Below are 20294 nucleotides of genomic sequence, written 5' to 3'. Positions count from 1 at the left end.
GCTCAGGGGGATTCTTCTCTTCACCAATGACTGTGTGGGTCTGGACAGGTGGCTGCCCCCATTTCAACTGAGACCATTAATCTAGGGAGTACTAAGGAAAAGATATTGGGCGGATCGTGGCCCCCCTGGATCTGTGCTTCCACACGGAATACTGAGAACGGAGCACATGTGAGGTCACGCAAGCACATGACAGCTCTCTAGTGGTACTCAGGGTTAATAGTCTCAACCGGACTGGCCCAGGTAGATCAAAGTTTGCCCAAGCTGGATGAGCCACCTACTTGTGACCTCCCTGCCCACCATCTTTGCTGGGGAGCTATTGGGTCACAGCGAATGGCCCCCCTGCCCTGGAGCGGGGATGCTGGCCAACAGCTTCAGGAGAACATGGGGCAGCAGCAGCAGCTGCTGGAGACAGAGAGCAATTCTCACCAGGACAGCCCTCTCATCTACACATAAAGATCCTTTGCAGTGGCAGGAAGCCAACCACCCAATTGCTCCCATGAGGCTCACCCCAAATGGCTTCCCCCTGGCTAGGAGCCCCAATGTGGGTGCCGTGACCATGAGGGCACGTGGTCCCCAGCTGCTTGCTCTTTGGCAAGGGGGGAATGGAGGTGTCGGTGGTCAGTGGGGATCGCAGCCTGCACATTGGCTGCGTCTTTGCTTGCCACTTGCGCGCTTGTCATGAAGGTGGCACAGCCATTGGGGCATGCTAGCAGGGTTGTCAGGGGAACAGCAGCTCAGGCACTCTCAGCAGTGGCTTCGCTGTGCTTCGCTGTGTGGCCACTGGCATCGCTCTCCCACGAAAGGGAATGGATGAGTAGCGGCAGAGAGAGGCTAGCACCTGAGGACTGCAAAGCCTGTCAATGCAGAGAAAATAAATCTCCAATGTATTTTGTCACACACTTTTTCAGCATCAATTTAAATAATAGCAAACTGACTCCTGGGGCTTGCATAAATACTTTGTCCTCCTTTCCACACTGGGGCTTCCTGGCCAACTTAATCCTTGTCTGACAAAAGACAACTGGCTTGGGACAGATTCCTTTTGTAATAGAAGAGCACAGTCATTAATATGGCTGGACCAGACTGTCATAATTGGCAGCCATTGCCTCTTGACATCAGAGATGGAGTTTTACTTGGGACTGGTTAATCAAAGTCACGAAGGTGGCTGGAATTTGCTTTCTCGTAATATAGTTATAATGAGACTGGCATAGCTGACTTGTTTCTATGGCAAAACGAAACTTTGCATTTTGTTTTCTATTTACACAGCTTATAACGTAAGGGTTTTTCAAATGTCCCAAACTTCATATATAGGCTCCAAATGATTTATGTAGCTATGTACCAAACCAGTGGTTACATGCAAAAGCAAATGAAGGTTGTTTCAGCAATTTAAAAAAAAAAAATAAAGAGCAGGAAATAACCAGGACATTTTAGTTGTGTCATCCTGCTGCATGAGACAACAGACCTCTCACTTATTAGAACACTTAGGTAAAAGAAAACTAACAGGCACAACACAACAGGCATTGCTGCTATGCAACCATCACACATTTCAAGAAGGCTTAAACAGAAATCTCTGAACAAGCTCATCACAATGCAACATAGGCTGTACATAAGTGAATGGCATCCAGGAATTGATGCCACCTGAAAACTTCCATTGTTAAAGCCCTGAGATATTAAGATAATTTAGCAGGATCCAAAGTACCGCAAGTGGAGTAAAGCTCACAGAATGGGTCTTTTCTGTCCCCACCCTCCAATAGCCCATTGATTACTCCCAAATCTTCTCCTGGGGTCAAGGGACCTTCATCAACATTATAGGAGCAAAGTAGGGATCTACAGTGGAACGAGGGAATTGACAAAAATGATGTCCCGCTCTGGGCCAGGAAAAGTTCATGAAGCTTTTACAGGGTTAGATTTAACTCAGCCTCGTTTAAGTCTGCTGCAAAGTACGGTCTTGGACTAACCATGCACAGCAACATCGCCCTTCTCCCTTTTCTGTTTGACATCCACCCTGAAGAGTTCTGCTAATGGTTAAAGCTTGCTCACTACCACACGACTTTGGGGCTGCCCGCCCCCAGTAGACGAACACAGCTGCCTAAAGTTTTGTCTGTTATGCAGATCTGGTAGACTGAAGATAGTTGGCATACAGAAAAGCAAATTAAACGAAGATAAAATCGTAACACAAAGACTAGGGCAGAGGGGAAAGACAAGAGTTCCAAATGCAGAAAGTTTACTCTCTTCAAATCCTTATGTGCAGCAGCTCTTCTTGGTGCATTAAGAGATTAAGGGCGTGCACTTAATAAGTCATGCAATAGAGATAAAATATTGAAAACAGACCAAATGTGGAGACAGTACATTTATTGAAATTTAGAATAGTAATAATATGAGCTGGGAATTAGAGATAGTTTCTGAAAGATTATGTGAAACCAGGCCCAAAGTTTGTGATAAAGCTAAGACACCTTTGCTTCAGAAATCCAGAGACGGTGGAAAAATAAAAGTTACAGTTCTGAATTCAGATAGAACACTTCAATCAAACCAAAACGTATACCCGGAGACCAAGTGCCTTCTGTTGTTTAAATATGACACCCTCTCAGTAACCAGAAAACGGACATGAGACTGCAGGCACAGGTCATTTCTACCCTTGTCCTCTCCCCTTTTTTTATTTCTACTGAACACACTACCGCAGACTAGCAATGTATTTTAGTCAAAGTATTCTGTCCCAACTGAGCATGTTTTGTGACACACCAAAGCTTCAGTTGGAATATTTCAACTTGGTGGTTTTCCTCACAGTGGTAGAAAAGCCTTGGAACAGTCTGCTGAACCAAGAACTGGACATCCAAAGGGCAGCAAAGCTGGGTTTTTAGAGTGCCAACTCCCAGTACTCTGTGCAATTTGTCAGATGTTGAATCATACAGATGCTGAATCATATAGAATGCAGAGCACTCTGATGTGATCTATAAAAACCCCATGTTTAAAAATTATTCCCATTAACTTAATGAGGGGTTGCTAAATCAGGCCAAAGAGTTATACCTTTTGCTGTGCAATCGTTGACTGGGATACATCTCTGGAACTATCTTTAGCAAGAGTCATTTCCGACATTCTTTTTCCTAGGACTCAAATCAATTCAGGGCACGCTTGACAAGACCACAATTTTGTAGCACTGGCAGATTATCTTGAAACGAAAAGATAAGCAGGTTCTCTCTCATACATTTATCAAAGCTTTACCAGCTCTTTTCACTTTCTCCATTCTCCAATTCAAATCCGACTGATTCCACTTGTTGCTGTCTTTATATATACTTTAAAAAAGTATTTCCCCCTCTAACAAAATGTGAAAATCTCATTATCTCATAATGCAGTTTAAATACAATTTAAAGCATCCCAGAACCAAGATTACTGTTCTAACATTCATACAGGCTTTCTTCCTTCCAGCTCCACCTCCTGAAGAAGCCCCGCCTTTTCCTGCCGCAGGAACCCTTCTTTCTGAAGGCACTCAAGAGTTCCCAAAGGAGGGGACAGCCCTGCTCATCTTTATAACGCGATCCCCCCATCTGATTTTTTTTTAAATGCATAAGCTAGCTAAACCCATTCATCCTCTGACTGCATGAAGGTGGCAGTACCAGCAACAAGACATCCCAATGGAAGCACCGAGGTCAAGGAGGGGAGTTAAGGAAGCTGGTTCCCTACATCCTTCCTGCTCAGCAGAAAGAGCTGGACAAAGCCAGCACTCCACACATCTTTTCTTTGTTGTTTTGAAAGTACTTTGGAAAGACGGGTAGCCAAAACAGTGGAAACAGAAAAAAGTGAATTAAATATAACTACAAACATAACACAAATGAATAAAACACCAGGATGTAATTTAATTCAACAAATGAAACTGCAAAGGTATGATTGAAAACAGCAACAGTGTGGTTCACCATATCAGAACCATACTTTGTACATATATATAGTAAACTAACAAATGTACAGGTACGTTTTATCTCCGTATGTATAAAATCAAAAGTATTTCGGCCTAAGGGCCTTTCTCAGTGGTATATAGTCATACAAAGCACTCCATCAATATACTTAATAAATCCAAAATACCTGATGCTGCACAAAATGGCTCTAAAGCGAGAAAAGAAAATTGTCTATATATTTTGTGAGGAACAAAACGGAAATGTAAAATTAATGGGATTATGATAAATCACATAACTCACACAAAGACGTTGTATTAAAACAGTCCTGGAGTAAACACATTCAAATCTTCCCATGAGAAAGCTTGAAGCAGGTTGGTGCAGTTTCATTTCTGGTCGTGACTTAGCACTCCATCTTTGATTTGAATACTTTTGACCCGGCCAATGGAGGTAAATATTTTGTATTTTTAAAAACAGGTACTTTTTTAAAACTAGAGTTTGATTTTGGATTCACTTGGCCCTATCTTTCATGTGCATTTAGATCCATGGGCAAAGGATCGCTGCGTTGCCCACACTGCACTTTAAGCCTTTTTGTGGGAAGATTTGAATGTATTTACCCCATGACTGTTTTATGCATCTTTGTGTGAATGCAATTTATCACAATAATATGAATGTCACATTTTTAATGAGTTTTGCTCACCATGAAAGAGAGAATTAGTATAATTTTGCTCTCTTTTTTCTTGCTTTAGGTCCATTTTGTACAAGATTCTTTAATTATACTGATGGAGTGCTTTGTATATATACCACTGAGGAAGGCCCTTAGACTGAAATGCATCTATACATACCGAGATACACAGTGCAATCCTAAGCAGAGTTACTCCAGTCTAAGCCCATTCATTTCAATGGACTTATACTGGAGTAACTCTTCTTAGGATTGCACTGACAATGCACTAACATACCTGTATATTTGTAAGTTTACTATTTGTATATACAAGGATACAATATGTATGTGTTGAACCACACTGTTGCTGTTTTTAATCATACTTTTGCACTTTCATTTGTTGAATTATATACTGTTTTATTCATTTGTATTATGTTATATTTAATTCACTTTCTCCTTTTCCAACCTCTTTGGTTACCCTGCTTCTGTAGGGCTGTGTTTTGTGCCCTCTTTTTCGTGTCTTTTGGAAAAATGGGGTCTGCATCTGTCTCCATTTGATCACTAGGGAGCAGCCAAAAACCAAGGTGCAGAGAAACTGGAGCCAAAAAAAGAAAGAAAAACCCATCACCACTTAACAGACAACAATTATTCTGGTCAACATTCATGCTTTCCCCACATATACCTTCTCCTCCTTTCAAACCTCCACTGCCTCCATTCAGAAGGAAGCAACTTCCACTATTTTATCTTCCACTCTAACCCCTTCCTTGCCCATCTTAGAAAAATAATATCAACACTAAGAACATATATAACTTATTTTAAATTATTTAAAATGTCTTTTTAGAAGGAGAAAGACTGTGACAATTTAAATAGCCCTGTGCCCCTCTCTCCTGTTGGTTCGTTAACTTCACAATTCTGCAAACTGAGGCTCAGTCTCCCAGGAAAAATCTCCACCTCCTTCCAGCAAGACTGGAGGAGAGTGGGGGAAGCACACCGGGAAAGAAGACAGGGCTTTTCACAGCTTCAAGGGCTCCACTTCCTCATACCAATAATAAAAACATTTTTAAAAGGGTGGGGAAAGGGCATTCACACGGCAGTGGAGATCGCGGAGCCACTTGTCCTCTGCAGAAGACAGCCCAATCTCAGTAGTTAAAACGGTCATCATTTGGGGAGAGGTGGAAGTGGAGGGGGAGGTTCTGAGGGCAGAGGGGGCGGCCGTAGTTTCTCCACACCGGCAGCAGCTCTGGGGTTCAAGTACTCTCCGTATGAGTGCACAAAGTCAAAAGCGGGTGGCTGGGTGGGCTGCATGCCCTGTGCACTGAGCAGAGAGTGCAGCATGTTCACTGTGTCTTGGTAATCAATGGTCTGGTTCATGTTATGCCCATTGGCCCCCGCCGTGCTCTTGTCCAGTTTTCCATGAGCAGCTCGGCCTTTGCTGCTCTGGGCAAAAGAGAGACCGGCTGCATCCAGGCTGTGTCCAGGGTGCTGAGGGAAGGGGAATGGCACGGCGGGTCCTTTTGAACCCTTACTCATTTTGGGCTGGTGTTCATGAGCTACAGCTGGCGCTTCCTCAGCCAGAGGTCTCTTACGGGAAGAACAAGCTGGGGCGTAACCTTTGTGGGGTGCCATTCCACTCTGGCTGCCGTGCTTAGAGTCTCCTGGCCGCTTGGTGCTGGCAACTGGCTGTGCGTTGAAATGTTTGTGAGAGTGATGGTTATGATGGTGGTGGTGATGGTTGGAAGAGTGGCCCTTATGTTTTTCCCTATGCTCGCCCCGGCTTTTGCCGCTACTCTCATCAGATGAGCTGTGCCGTTCAGAGGTGGTGGGCACCTTGATGCGTACTTTGATTTCCTCAGGCTTGAGGGAAGGAACAGCAGCTTTATCCCCTGAAACAGGGAGGCGCACTTTGAGGGCAGGGGAGGGTTTGTCAGCCTTCTCGGCAGGGGCCCGTTCTGAACCATCGGTGCTGCTGCTCAAAGGGATTTTCAGGATGATGGGAGATGGGTTGTTTTCTTGCTGCACGTCACGTTCTCGCTGCTGCTGCACAAGCAAGTTCTGAGCAGCGTAGGCATACTGAGAGCGCACGTTCGCCTCCATGTTTTCCAGCTGGCGTTTCTGCGCAGCCAGCTCCTCAGCATGCTTGGCGCGGTATTCCTTCAATGACACTTTTGCTAGGGGAGCGCTCTTACTGCTCTGCTTTGAGAAGGGGCCACCACTGTTGTCATGAAGTGGATGTTCTGTGCCGAGAGAGGCTTCATTAGGCCTGTGGCTGGACTCTAGTTTGATGGGAGCCAGCCAGCTGTCTGATGCATCTGCGCTGCCCAGATTTCCTGGCGAATCCCCGGTGGTCATCGGGAGCGAAGCCCCAGTCCCCGCAGTGGAGGAGGTCGACATGCTCATCAGCCCTGCGATGGTCGTGTCGGAGGCGCTTCTGGAGATCATGCTGAGGATTGTCTGTTCTGAGAGACAATCGTCGTCCCCCTGCTCATCAGCCTTTGACTTCCTGGCTGCCTGGTTTGCCTAAAGTGAAAGCAAGAAAACCTTGAGCTCTCTGTGCCACCCAGCGCCTGCCGTTTCACCTTCACCCCAAACACACAAAAAAGGCAGCGTGCTCTTTTGGCCATTCTGTTTTTCTGAAGTGTCACTTACACATCTGAGTTTTTTTTAAAGTCACTAATGCTGGACTACAGCTAGGAGAACAAATTGCACTACAACAACACACAACGTGTAACTACGCCACTCTAGAAAATCCCCCTAATCAAGAACACAGCAGTAAAAAGGGGAGGAGAGGGGGGGCACGAATCTTTTGACTTCATCTCATTATTCTGTATTCCAAACAGAACAAGGATTTTTTTTTTTTACAATGTTGGTTTTTTAGAACTCTTACTTGAAAAGCATATGCTGCAGGAGTATTTTTATTAGGTTATTCAACCATCCGTGCAGCCCTGCTATAGGTCTAGATACTCTGGATGATTCAGATGAATGTAGATGCACGTACGAAGAGATGAAGTTACAAACCAATTAAGGACAGACATGGAATTCAAGTCCTAACAATCCCAGAGGCCAAGGGAGCCCCATTTACTGATCTGCATTCTGTGTTATGCACAGCTTTCCATCTTACTTATCACAATGCTGTATACACACAATTCACACACACACACAATTCATGCTCTTACCCGCCAGTTCCTTATTCGTTTCAGCCGGTTAGGAGTTTTCTCAAGGATCTGCAGGAATTCATGAGTTAGCTCTGGAATGGAAACACAAGAACACAAAGGTCATGAGACTGATGACTCTTAAAACCAGAACAAGACTGTTTAACTATCACCCTTGCTAGAAAAAGATGAGGCAGTTGCAGGACAAATACTAGTGGCTCAAAGTTACAAAATTCATCCCACTTAATGCTCTCTATTCTCAACTGCCGTGTTGGATGCCTCGTCGAGATAAAGTCCCTTGGAATGGAGATGCCAAACTAATGAAATACCTCTTATCGTGAATGCGAACGCATTCGACCTTGCTCCAAACTTACCATCCAAAAGCTCCAGAGTTACAGTGCCATCAACGTATTCCCACCAGTGCTTCCCGTCCGTGGAGACTGGGATCTCCCAGTTGGACCACTTACAGGCCAGGTGGATGCAGACGCAGGCCACAACGGGAGGGGTGTACTGCAGGCTGAAGGTGGTTAGGTGAAGGCTGACATCACCAGCAGGGAGAGAGAAACAGAAAGCTGTAAGCTCCCAAGCCTGAACGGCGGCAGCACACACAACCACCCGCTGGACAGACACTGCAGGAAGTGGGCATCCCTCAGCTTTAAGAGCTTTTATCATCCTCCATAGCCAAGTCTGTCCTGCTCGTACTAACTGTTTCAGCCTTTTCCACGAGGTCTTCCAAGAGCTCCTGTCAGCCTGAAGCTCTAGGACCCCCACATGGCCTATAGAACAGGGAAAGTAAAAATGCTGTTTTTTAAAAAATTACAAGGCTTTTTGAACAAGTGGCAGAATAATCTAGTAGCACCTGGGTTGTGTTCATTCCAAAGAGATCTGGGCAACCCTGCTCTTTCACAGAAACTTTATTCACCTGGCAAAAGATACCAAAACTTCCTCTAACAATCTGATTACATACAGCAGTAAACTTGGCAACAGAGTTCAAAGCCAAGTACCCACAAGATACGCTAAGGCAGACAAATCCTTAGATATGTTCCACTTCTACTTAAGCTTGAGCTTGTTCTCCATTGCCGGTTCTGCGCTTAAAACGTTAGAAAAGTATGTACACCAACTACATTTACATGACCAAGCCACAGTAACTTAACGTGACAAGTGACGTTGGCAGGAGGATAAAACACAGCTTTACTCGTGGTATATGTATATTCCAATGAATCGTCTTTAAAAGTTCTAGAGATTGTACTGTGGTTATAGTGCTGATCCACAAATGGCAGCAACTGGGCAGATGGCTCCCCTGAATGGTTGCCAGCAGCTTCCCTAGCCCCCTTTCTGGTTGTTAGAGAAGGGAACTGTGGAGAGAGCAGCAGCAGCTGGGATAATAGGACTTGCTGGTGGGCCATTCAGGAAGACTGGACTTCCCCGCACTGGCCCCTCTCCCACTTCTACAAGGACATACTTTCCAGCAGAGCGAGGTGATGACCAAGGACACTTTTTATACAAAATACCAACCCAAACCAAATTCCGCACCAAGGTGACCTACTCGTTTAAACAAATTTGTGGGTGCTTTATTTTGCACATTGTGTTCTTTTTCTACACATCATTGGAGGTGAAGCAAGGAAGTCATAAACACACTCAATATTCAACAGCTGGCTACTGGAAGGCTCACAAACATGCTCTCCGGCTCTTGAAATTTCAGCAACCGCCACTTACATCTTTTCAAGCTTTTTCCCAGACTAGAAATTTTTTCAAATTAACCATCAGAACTCTGCCAGCTGCACCAATCACAAAATTCCTCAGGCGTCTATACAGTGCAGGGCATTAATGTTCTCATCACTGCATACATTAACCATGTCAGACAAAGACATTTTGTGCCAGCTGAGAATACTGAATTCAGCAGAGATTGTCAAAGCAACTAGGACCCCCAAAATGGCTTGTATGCCGCCTAAAATTTGTGTGTGCATGCAAGAGGGTGACAGCCTCCCCTCCACAGCAGACCTCTGATCCTCCTGAAAGCTATTTCTGGGGTGGGAAGTTCCCTGTTCCCAGGATTAGCATTTCATGGGGCATTTGAGTCTACAGCAGGGGGGAAAGGCATGCTTCCATGGAAGGAAATACTTCTGTTTGTGGAACTTGTAGGCAGGATCCAAATCAGTGTTTTTATTTTGTGTTAGTCTTAAAGGTGCTACTGGACTCTTTTTGATTTTGCTACTACAGACTAACACGGCTAACTCCTCTGGAATTATTTTGTGTATGTGAAGACCAGAACAACTGCACAGGAAAAGTGCTGAGATCTATTGTAAATCAATCGCTAGCTCAGGGCAGCTTTCCCCTGCAGCTCAAACAGGTGGTTATCCATCCGCTACTTAAAAAACCATCCCTAGACAAAAATGATGTGGCCAATTATTGCCCAGTCTCTAATCTGCCCTTTCTGAGCTAAGTGATTGAGTGAGCAGTAGCTGACCAATTCCAGTTCTTCTTGGATAACTCTAGCACTCTGGACCCTTTCGTGTCAGGATTCAGACCAGGGCATGGGTCAGAGACAGCACTAGTAGCATTAGTGGATGATCTCCATCTGAATATAGGCAAAGGCCATGCCGCCTTATTGCTCCTCCTGGATCTGTCTGCAGCCTTTGATACAGTAGACCATGCCATCCTGTTGAGGCATTTAGAAACAGAAGTGGGCATCAAAAGAGGTGCCCTGGACTGGTTTAAATTGTTTCTCACGGAGCAGACTCAAAGGGTTGCCTTTGGAGATCAGCTATCTCCAGAATGGGAACTATCTTGTGGGGTCCCGCAGGGCGCAATCTTATCTCCCATATTATTTAACCTCTATGTAAAATCTTTAGGAGAACTCATTCGCAGCTATGGAGTTGGATGTCATCAATATGCAGACAACACCCAACTCTGTATCTCGCTATCCAGGTCCCCAGAGGATGCAGTAGAAATCTTAGATCGCTGTCTGACAGCCATGGTGAAGTGGCTGAAAAAAAAACACATTGAAATTGAACAGGGTCATCTGAACAGGGTCTCCTGCAGGTGCCAGGCTGCGCATGGGCGAAATCAACAGCAGCCCATACACAGGCTTTCTCTGTGCTGGCCCTTACCCTGAGGAATGACTGAGGAGGTCAGAAGAGCCCCCAGTCTTCTGGCTTTCCGTAAACGATGCAAAACCAAATTATTCAAAAAGGCTTTTTACTCAAATGGGAGGGCTGTATTGTAGGGAGGGGGTCTCGGATGCTTCACTAATGAGTTAGGGACCATAGATGTCATCATTTGCCTTACATATTATCTGTTGCTTTAAACATGTCTTCCTATGTACCACCTGTGCTCCATGTTGTCTAATGTCAGTCCTAGAATTGATTACATTCTGTTTCAGTATTTTTTCCCTACTCTGTATTGGATTCTTGCAAATGCTATGTCTTTTAAAATTGTATCTATTTACCCTATCCATATGGAAATGTCCTTGATACTGTATTGAAATGTCCTTGATACTGACTGTACTAATCTCATATTGTGTAATCTGCCTTGAGTCTCAGTGAGAAAGACGGACTATAAATGACATAAATAAAATAAATAAATAATGTACAAGAACAGATTTTATAGAAATGAGGTATGTATTCGATCTGCCTACATGTTACAAATAATAAAAATTAACAGCAGTGTGTGACCACCGGCGTGGCTTAGTGGTTAGAGTGTCAGACTAGGATCTGGGAGACCCAAGTTGAAACCCCCACTCTGCCACGGAAGCTGTCTGGGTGTCTGTAGGTCAGACACACACTTTCAGCCTAATCTAGCTCATAGGGTTGTTGTTGTGAGGATAAAATGAGAGGACAATACAAGCCACTCTGGGTCATTGCTAGGGAGGAATGCAAGGTATATAAACAAACAAGCACTTTTATCATGCAAACACTAAAGCTGGTAATTATCCACCAACGTAGCCCTTTTGAACAAAGTAATTTAAGCTACCTGTAAAAAGTCAATCACCTATGGGTCAGTAAGATCTGACTGAAAACTGTAAGACAGGGAAGCCTTATACAAAGTTTTTCTATTTCATCCCTTTCAGGGTGCAAGCAAAAAATATGCATGGACTAATAATTGTGAACTTATTGCAAGGTTATTTTACCTCCTACTGAGTTGAAAATCTGTTAACAACAAAGATTCACCTATAGAATAAAAATTCAACTGCCCTGATAACCAAGATATAATATAGCTGAGATATAATATAGCCAGTTTGGTGTAATGGTTAAGAGCGTGGGACTCTAATCTGGAGAAATGGGCTTGATTCCCCACTCCTCCACTTGAAGCCAGCTGGGTGATCTTGGGTCAGCCACAGCTTCTCGGAGCTCTCTCAGCCCCACCCACCTCACAGGGTGTTTGTTGTGGGGATAATAATAATATACTTTGTAAACCGCTCTGAGTGGGCATTAAGTTGTCCTGAAGAGTAGTATATAAATCGAATTATAATTATAATTATTATAATTATTATGAACATGTATTTCTTCTGCAAGGTTTGAATAAAACTCTTGTAGTGGTTTTGAAACTCATTCTCACACACACACACAATTTTATTTCTGAGGTCAATACCTACCTGTTGGTAGCCATAAAGTAAGAAGTCTGTGCCAGATCCTTGCTGGCTGCAAAAGAAAGAGAAATTAATGAGTTAGTTTTTGTAAAAGTATTCTAAGTTCCTCTCCTTACATAGGTTTCTATTGTGGCAGCAGCCAGGTAAGAATGTAACGACAGCCATGTTGAATCAGACCAATGGTCCAGCATCACAGCCCATCAGATACCATGGAGAAGCCTTCAAGCAGGACCCAAAGCGGCATAAAGTAGCAGTTCATGGATCTGCTGTGATACAGCATATATTCATTAGTCAGAAATACTCAAAACCTCCAAGTGATATTACCACTCCAACAACTTCTCCCTCGTTAACACATTAGACTAAAGGATGGTGGGTCAATATATCAGGCTCGACATGTCCCTTAAAGCTGGAAACTCCCAAGCCTTTCCATTTACCAAAAGAACTGCCTACTCAGAGATCAACTGTCAGCTGAGAAACCTCTCTCTGAAAGCAACTGCAACGCCAGTCTCACAGCAGCACCACATCATTGCTTACCTCGCACAAGCTGTGTGCATTTCACCACATGCGTATGGGGATGATCGATGGTGATTTCAAATCCTGGAAGAAAGACAGGGATTAGTTACGTCATGGACAAAACGTACTTGTGGTTCTACATACCACACATGCTTCTGGATCCTGGGAGGCAAAAGGGGTTGGCCCATCTGTCCCCTTCTCATAAAAGTTTGTGCTCTGTGCTTGGATGCAAACAGGAAGGAGGCAGGGCACCTTCCTAGGCTTAGACGGATCAGTTATCTAGTCACAGTAAAGGAAAAATCATAGATACTAGTCGCTTCTGAAGCAACGATATGCCATGCTGAAAAGATTACACGGAAAAAACATACAAGCGTTTTATACAATTCTCTGTGCCAGAACAGCAGGAGAGAAGATCCCGGCATCCGCATGGAATAGTTTACTCCGTTACCCCACAACAAGTCAATGCTTTCCCTTGAAGAGAACAAGTGTCCTCAGTTAGCCTAGGATGGTTTTTTTAAAAAGGTTTTTATTTCTCGTTATGAATAAAAGAGAATAATTTGGGCCAGTTCAAAAGACCATCACCACATCTAGTTTATGAAGTGTCCAATTAGAAATTCCTAGGCACAGACAACCTAGACACCAAGTCCAATCACTGGATGGGACAGAAATAGATCGCTGTGCCTCATTAGTATGACCAATTTAATTCTTGCAGTTCTCAAACTGAAACTTATGGATCATTTATTTGGAGATAATATTGCATATAGCTAGGAATAACTGCCTTACACAAAGGGGGCCTGAGATGCCTGACGTTCTGCATTTACACATGTGATGTACAGAACTGGTTCCGGTTCCACCTTTCCTAGGAAACAGCCAATGAAAGCTGGCAGAATGTTGGGCTAGTGACAACAGAAAGTCAACTGGAGGGCAGTTACTGAGGGAGAAGGTTTTGGAAGCTGCTTAGGGAGGCAGCAGAGATATAGCTCGCTGTTAAAGTTTGTTGTGTAGTAATCTTTCCCTGTTTAACCACAATATATTTATAAAGTTTGAAATCATTCACTCCTATGTTACAAATAAAAGTTATTCTTCGTTCTCTTTTAACCCTGGCTGACGTGAAGTTGTTGCCTGAGGGGAAATTTAAACATACACACAAACCTCAAAACACTCTGGTAATAACCAACACGGGCTAATGTATTTAATCTAAATGGTGGCAGCATATATACGAGAAGTAAACTCTCTTTCCCCAATAACCCTGGGCAGTAACTGGTTGAGGCGAAGTAAATATAGAGAACAGGCTGTTGTCTGTCTGGTGGAGCCTATGGAAAGAAGAGAGGACCAAGTGTGGATTTGGGTCAGGGCTCTTGGTCTGATAGGTTAGACAGGTTGTGACTGCCCTTAACTGCCTGTGAAGTCCCAAACCTGTGAAGGTTTATGGTGGGTGGCAGTGGCTAAAAGGGGTCACAGTATGTAATTGGGAAGACTGGAAACAGAGATTATTTTATTTTTTGTGATAAGTGTCCGTGAGTCAAGAGGCTTTCAAACATGGAGAAAGAATACAGATTCCGCTGCTAAAAACTTCTAAAAGAATTAAATTACAAACAACAGGTGGCTCACCAAAAATGCACCTTCATTTTCCTGGGTACCTGTCTTCCCCCCACCCACCCCGGGTTACTGAGCTCATCATATAACTGGCTTATTAGTTTGTTGAGTTGCTAAGCTTCAATCCAGAGAACAAGGCCTGGAACCTGAGCAATGTAAGACCTGTTAAGGGAAAAACTGAAACCAACTTTTGCATGTTCACATTTGTTTGTGAAAACAACCGTAGCAATATATCACACTAAACAAACATATCAAATCACAAATTGACTGTTGTGAAATGGTTTGTCGCCTGGACTGGTGCTTTTCCACACTGGCCAGCTGTGCCTCTGCCCTCCAGCTGTGAAGAAGACTGGGTTAGACTCTCCACTCTGCGGAACTTTCCTGGGTCTGGGATTCATGAAGCAGCCCGTCCGCTTGGAAAAACTTACCCAGGGTCTGCAGTATTATGCTCTCTAGAATGACCAGGTCTTGGGCTTGTTGCAGGTAAGCCTGGGGTTGAGAGGACAGGCAGGTTACTTGTGATGAGGCACTCTGTATCAAGCCTGCATATTTCTAACACTCTCTTGGGGAGGCAAAAAATATCAAGGGGGAATCTTTATCATATTCAATGCTGGAGAGAACTGGCACAAGCATCCCATTCCCAGAAGTAAGTGAGGTGCCTATTAGACACATTTGTCGTTCATGAAAAGCTGCTGTTCATTTCATACTGGTTTCAACTGCCATGAAGTTACCAGTACACGCTTTAAAAAAATTGGCCCTTTCCTCCAATTTGGATTCAGAATAAAGCTTCCCCCTTGTTGGCAAGGTTAGATGCACTGGTCCTGTCAGGAAGGGCTGTGACGAGATTTGAAATGATAGTCTTAACAATTCTCCTGTTTGAATGGCAGGGATGGGATTGAACTTCAAACATCATTTTCTACATCTCTCTATAAGAGGGTGATCCTGGCAGGCAACATCCACCCCTTAGTGCAAAGTCTAATGCAAACAGCACTATACACACCTGATTCACAACACACTAGCAGGAGGACACAGGACAGACAAGCCATTTGGCTCATGAAAACCCAGAGCTTACGGTATTATGCATCACCAAGTTCAAAGGCTAGTTAGCTATTGCTCTGAAATTTAGTCACTCTTGTTATGACAAGGCCATAGCACTCTATGTCCAATGAAGCACAAGGGGCTTGCACTGTCAGGATCGCAGAAAAGATGAGGCAAATCCTCCTTCACCAGTGAGATCACAACTACTTACCTCACTCCGTGTATCCGGAAGAGCCTCTTGAGGATGCAAACAGGCATGAGCAACCTTGATGACATGCTCCAGTTTTCGAGGTTGTTCTTCCACCTTGGCTGCCAGGAAAAGGGCAGCTGGTGCCACAGACTTTAAGAAAAAAGACCGATATATATATTGCCTCTGTTTTCAGATGATAATAACCTCTTAAATGACCAGAGAAATCTGTTACCTTGACCGTAACAGTATGACCTGGCTATGTTACCATTACATTAGTTAGACATGAAGTACATTTCATATACAACACAATGAAGAAAAGTTGATCTTGCAAGGTATTAAACGATTGTCTAAGCTGCTACCTCGTGACATCATGTAAAATCTGCTATAATATAATATTAAAAACCCATATTAATTTTGAAACTTTTTATTCACCAATTATAGACAGTGGAAGACACAATTTAATATTTTCTGGGAAATTTAGGATTGTTTTTACTTTAAAGATACACTTACCTTGTTCTTATGATTAAGGGAATGATTAAAAATGCAACTATGTCCACTGCAAAGGGCTTGCATGTGCTCTGTACAGTACCTTGTAGTTGATACCTGATTTCTTTAACACCCCCCTCAAAATTCTAGCTAGAAGTCTCAGCAGACCAATCACATTAACATCTCATGGATTATTTTTCCTAGCTTGGATGCTATTAGGAAGCAAGTTATTTGCCCCTGAGGTTTCCCTCATCTTTTCTGCAATCCTTCCCAAACCTGCTTTGCTGTGATGTTCCAAGAACACTTGCAACAAAGCCAGATTGGCTGATATGGGGGTGGGCAAGTTCAGATAGTCAAAGTTTCTGCCAACACAAAAGCCATTTTCCTTTTCCTAGTCGCCGCAGAAGCCCTGTCCCTGGTGTGGGGCTTTTCTGAGTGTTTTTAAAAAACCCGTAATCAGTAATTGATATATGGATGGTATATTGGTCTATTATTTAATAATATTATTACATTAGCCTTCTTTTTAAAAACTCTAAAAAAACTTCTGGACAACGCCCCCCCAACAGAACCTTGAATAATGAATTCCACAGCCTAGAAGCAGCCTCTTTTCACAAGGATAACATTCCAGTCAAGTTGGAAGCTACCTTTTTGATGCTTGCTTATAATGTACTACAGGGACAGAGGCCAAAATAAGGACTGTGCAAGCTGCCTACAACGAGCAGGCAGTATTTCCATCCTCTTCAAAGTTAAGTTGTGTTTCTCTAGCATTACTAAGGGTTTTGCCCTATGCCACACTTTCTAAACATTTCTAGTACAGTTCAAACGATACTTACGTTCCGATGAAACTGGGTAAAGGACTGAACCATGTAGAATCGATGCATATAGACAATAGCAGTATTGATAGTCAGTTGAGAGCTAACAACTTTCAGTTAAGGAAAAAGCAGACTCGAGTTTTTCTACACATTTAAAGATACTAATATACTTGTACCAATTCAGGCAGAAATTACAGATTTAAGAGACCGCTTCTCTGAGGGCATTCTAATCTTAACAAATACTAACGTTAATTTTTTAAAACAAACATACATTAGCCCTTTACTTGATCTCCAGATTTGTTTGGAGCATTCTGTATACTTCTCCTGATTCAATGTTTGGTGAATTGTGACGGCCTATGGCTATAGACAATAAACTCTTTTGATCTACTTCTCCTGAAGTATGGGCTCCCTATAAATCCACTGCCTGGGTGATACAGCTACAATTAACTTTATCACTGAATTATTAGATATTTCCACAACTGCAGCTCTAAACCAGTGCCATTATTCCATATCAATCTCCTCCTAAACCACACATGTAAATCCAGCACTATACATTACTACCCAGATCCCCCCAACATTATCAACCGTAATCGACAACATCAGTAAGAGACCCGATAGACATTTCTGATCTGCCCCATCTTTAAAAAAATATGAATTCAAAAGTAATTAACGTTAAACTCTTTCAACAAAGAAATCACTATATGAACGCTTAGCATTAAACATGCACAACACTGAAAAATATACACAAAGTACCCCCCCCCCCGCCCTCAGCAACCTTGCACAACGATCTCTGCAAAACCTTCTCGACTCGAAACGTGAAATCACGAGCGGAAACAGACCTCCACGCGGTTAGCCGGAGTACGGTCCCTGGCTCACCCAAGAGGCCTGGGGAAGGCCTGGCCCCAGCTCCCCCGGCTTCTCCCACCGTGGGTTCCAGTTCCACCCGCCACCCTCCCACACGCGCATCCGAGCTCCAGCGCCTCGTCTCGAACCCAGCACCCCCTTTCAGGATGCGGCCTAACAAAGCGCCGCGCCCGTAAGCCGATCCCTTCCCAGCGCTGGGGCAGGGGCTCGATCCCCATCCCACCCCGACGCCCCGTGGGCGACCAGTCACACGGCCTAAGCCCACCCGTCTCCCGGCCAAGCCTCCCCTGGGCCTAGGCCGCCTCGCCGAGGCCTGCTTCCCCCCGCCCGCTCAGCCCAGCCCAGCCCCGCGGCCTAGTCTCCGAAGGGATACACATTGAGGCGCTGGCCCATGTCCTGAAGCAGGTTGGCCGCCTGCTGCCGGTAGGACAGCTCCTTATCCGGGTCCAGCCCCGCGCGACGGGTCGGGCTGCGCGCGAGCTGCTCCCGGCTGAAGTACCAGCGCCTCCCGCCTCCTGCCGCCGCTGTAGCCGCCGCGCCACACACCGCCATGATGGCCGTCGCCGTCGACAACAACGCATGCGCCTGCGGACGCGCGCAGCTCACACCGGCCCTGCGTGGACGCGACGGGCCCGGGTCCGCGTGCGCATGCGCGCATCCGCCCAACTCTTTCCACTCCGCGCAACGATATTACATTTGAAAAAAAACCCGAGCCTGGACTTCCGGTTTGAACCTGTGAGCGTCCATTGGCCCCGGAAGTGGTGCGCTGCCCCGCGGTCTCTATGATGAAAGGCGTGTGTGCTCATAAACATCAGGACATAGAGGTAAGGTATATTTGACCAGTTTCTGTTGGCCCTCCATGCATCTGACGAAGAGAACTGTGATTCTCGAAAGCTTATGCTACAATAAAATTGGTTAGTCTTAAAGGTGCTACTCGACTCTTTTTGATTTCGCTACTACAAACTAACACGGCTAACTCCTCTGGATCTTCTAATGTCAGGATCAGGAAAGCGCCATTTTATGCGGCAAGAAAAGCTCAGGGCGCCTGCGCTGCTTTGAGCGCTAGATAGGGTTTCATAGGGTGATGGAAAATTACAGGTATGTTGCTTGTGGACCGCTTTTGCTGTGCTGTTGTCAGTATGACTGTGGCTAGGGCTTCAAGCATATCTGTGTTATTGTTGTCTGTCTGTAGTTTATTGTGTCGTTTTCTGTAGTGAATACCTGTATAGGTGACACTGTATTTTGTACATTTTTTTTTACTTAGTGTGATATTACTGTGGGGTCTGACCAGTGGGGATCCCTTGTTCTCTGTCCTATTGTTTTTATTTATTATCTATTTATTTTCTTCTTTCCCTTTAATTGTATGTCAGTAAAGGTAATTGAATTGATTGACACTGTATTTATCTAATATAGTGTCATGTTCTAGAGGAGTAGCACTGTTAGTCTGGCAGGAAAAAGGAGTCTTCTGTTGTAAAGCCGTGCCTTTAATAAAAGAGTCCATAAGCCACAGCCCCTTTTAGAAGTCTTTATCAGGGAGAGGTTAAGATGTAGTAGATAAGACCAAGAGTTCAGTAGCACCTATAAGACTTAACAGCATTTGTGGTCGAGTATGAGCTATGTGAGTCACAGCACACTTCTTCAGATGTGTTAAATAGATAGGTCAGTGTTAAATGTGTTAGTGGCAAAATGGGTTTCTCAATGAAGGGCGGGGGTGGGTGGGTATTGTCAACTGAAAAAGAGAGAAGATGGATGTCTTCTAAAGGGTCAAAACTTCAATGACTTGAAGAAGGGAACAGCATGTTTGAATTACAGTTCCAGATAGCATGTTGTTTTGGGCTAAGGAAAAAGTGAGTAATCAGTTTGCAATATTAACAATATTAGCTTTTAACAATAGCTATTTCAGTTTGAGTTGAGCAATGTATATTAGATTACTGCAATGCACTCTCTGTGGAGCCTTGAAGACTCCCCAGAAGCTACAGTTGGTACAGAATACTGCAGCCAGAACTGGATTGTAGGGACCATATCACTCCAAGTCTTAGTTCCATTTATACCGGCTCCCAATTTGCTTCCAGACTCAATTCAGGGTGTTGGTGTTGGCCTTTAAAGCCTCATATTGCTTGGGCCCAGCATGCCTGAAAGATCACCTTCTCTCATATGAATGTATCCGTCCACTCTTATTATCTTCAGATGTCTTGCTTCAGGTGCCCCTACCAAAGGCACCAAAACTTTGGAACTCACTCCACAGTGAAACTTTTCTGGGTTTTTTTTGGGGGGGGGGGTTGTCTTCCACCAGTTGAGTGAAGGCTTTTTTGTTTTATTTGCCGTACCCCGGTAACTTTTCTTGGCCCTCCTCCCTGGTTGCATTATATGTGTTTGTATGTCTGTATGTTTTCAGTGAATTCTTTAAATGTTTTTATATATCTTTTTTTAAATGCTTCTATAATGTTTTAAATGTTTTGATGTTTGCCACCTTGGGGACCCTATCTGGGTGGAAAGACAGCATTAAAATGTTTTAA

General features: G+C 44.1%; 1 protein-coding gene across 1 annotated transcript; it reads right to left on the bottom strand.

Annotated features, from left to right (window-relative positions):
• Positions 1-4938: 4938 nt before the first annotated feature.
• CCNT1 (cyclin T1) lies at positions 4939-18331 on the bottom strand. Its single transcript, XM_054977830.1, has 9 exons — positions 18152-18331; positions 16936-17017; positions 15638-15766; positions 14817-14877; positions 12814-12876; positions 12286-12331; positions 8066-8229; positions 7716-7786; positions 4939-7059 (listed from the first exon to the last, which is right to left on the bottom strand). The coding sequence occupies exons 1-9, from the start codon at positions 18328-18330 to the stop codon at positions 5701-5703; spliced, it is 2154 nt and encodes a 717-aa protein (XP_054833805.1). The 5' UTR covers position 18331; the 3' UTR covers positions 4939-5700.
• Positions 18332-20294: the final 1963 nt, after the last annotated feature.

Source organism: Eublepharis macularius, chromosome 4 (genome assembly GCF_028583425.1).
Source record: "Eublepharis macularius isolate TG4126 chromosome 4, MPM_Emac_v1.0, whole genome shotgun sequence".
NCBI classification, from domain to species: domain Eukaryota; kingdom Metazoa; phylum Chordata; class Lepidosauria; order Squamata; family Eublepharidae; genus Eublepharis; species Eublepharis macularius.
This window is presented reverse-complemented; position numbering and strand designations above follow the sequence as displayed.

What these genes read in the sequence shown, in the direction of transcription:
- CCNT1 (XM_054977830.1), bottom strand. Translation starts at nt 18,330, where the DNA reads ATGGCGGTGTGTGGCGCGGCGGCTACAGCGGCGGCAGGAGGCGGGAGG. An exon ending in TACTTTATGGCTACCAACAG is followed by an intron (nt 8,230 to 12,285) that starts GTAGGTATTGAC and finishes TGGTGATGTCAG; the next exon opens with CCTTCACCTAACCACCTTCA. An exon ending in AACGAATAAGGAACTGGCGG is followed by an intron (nt 7,060 to 7,715) that starts GTAAGAGCATGA and finishes CTTTCACTTTAG; the next exon opens with GCAAACCAGGCAGCCAGGAA.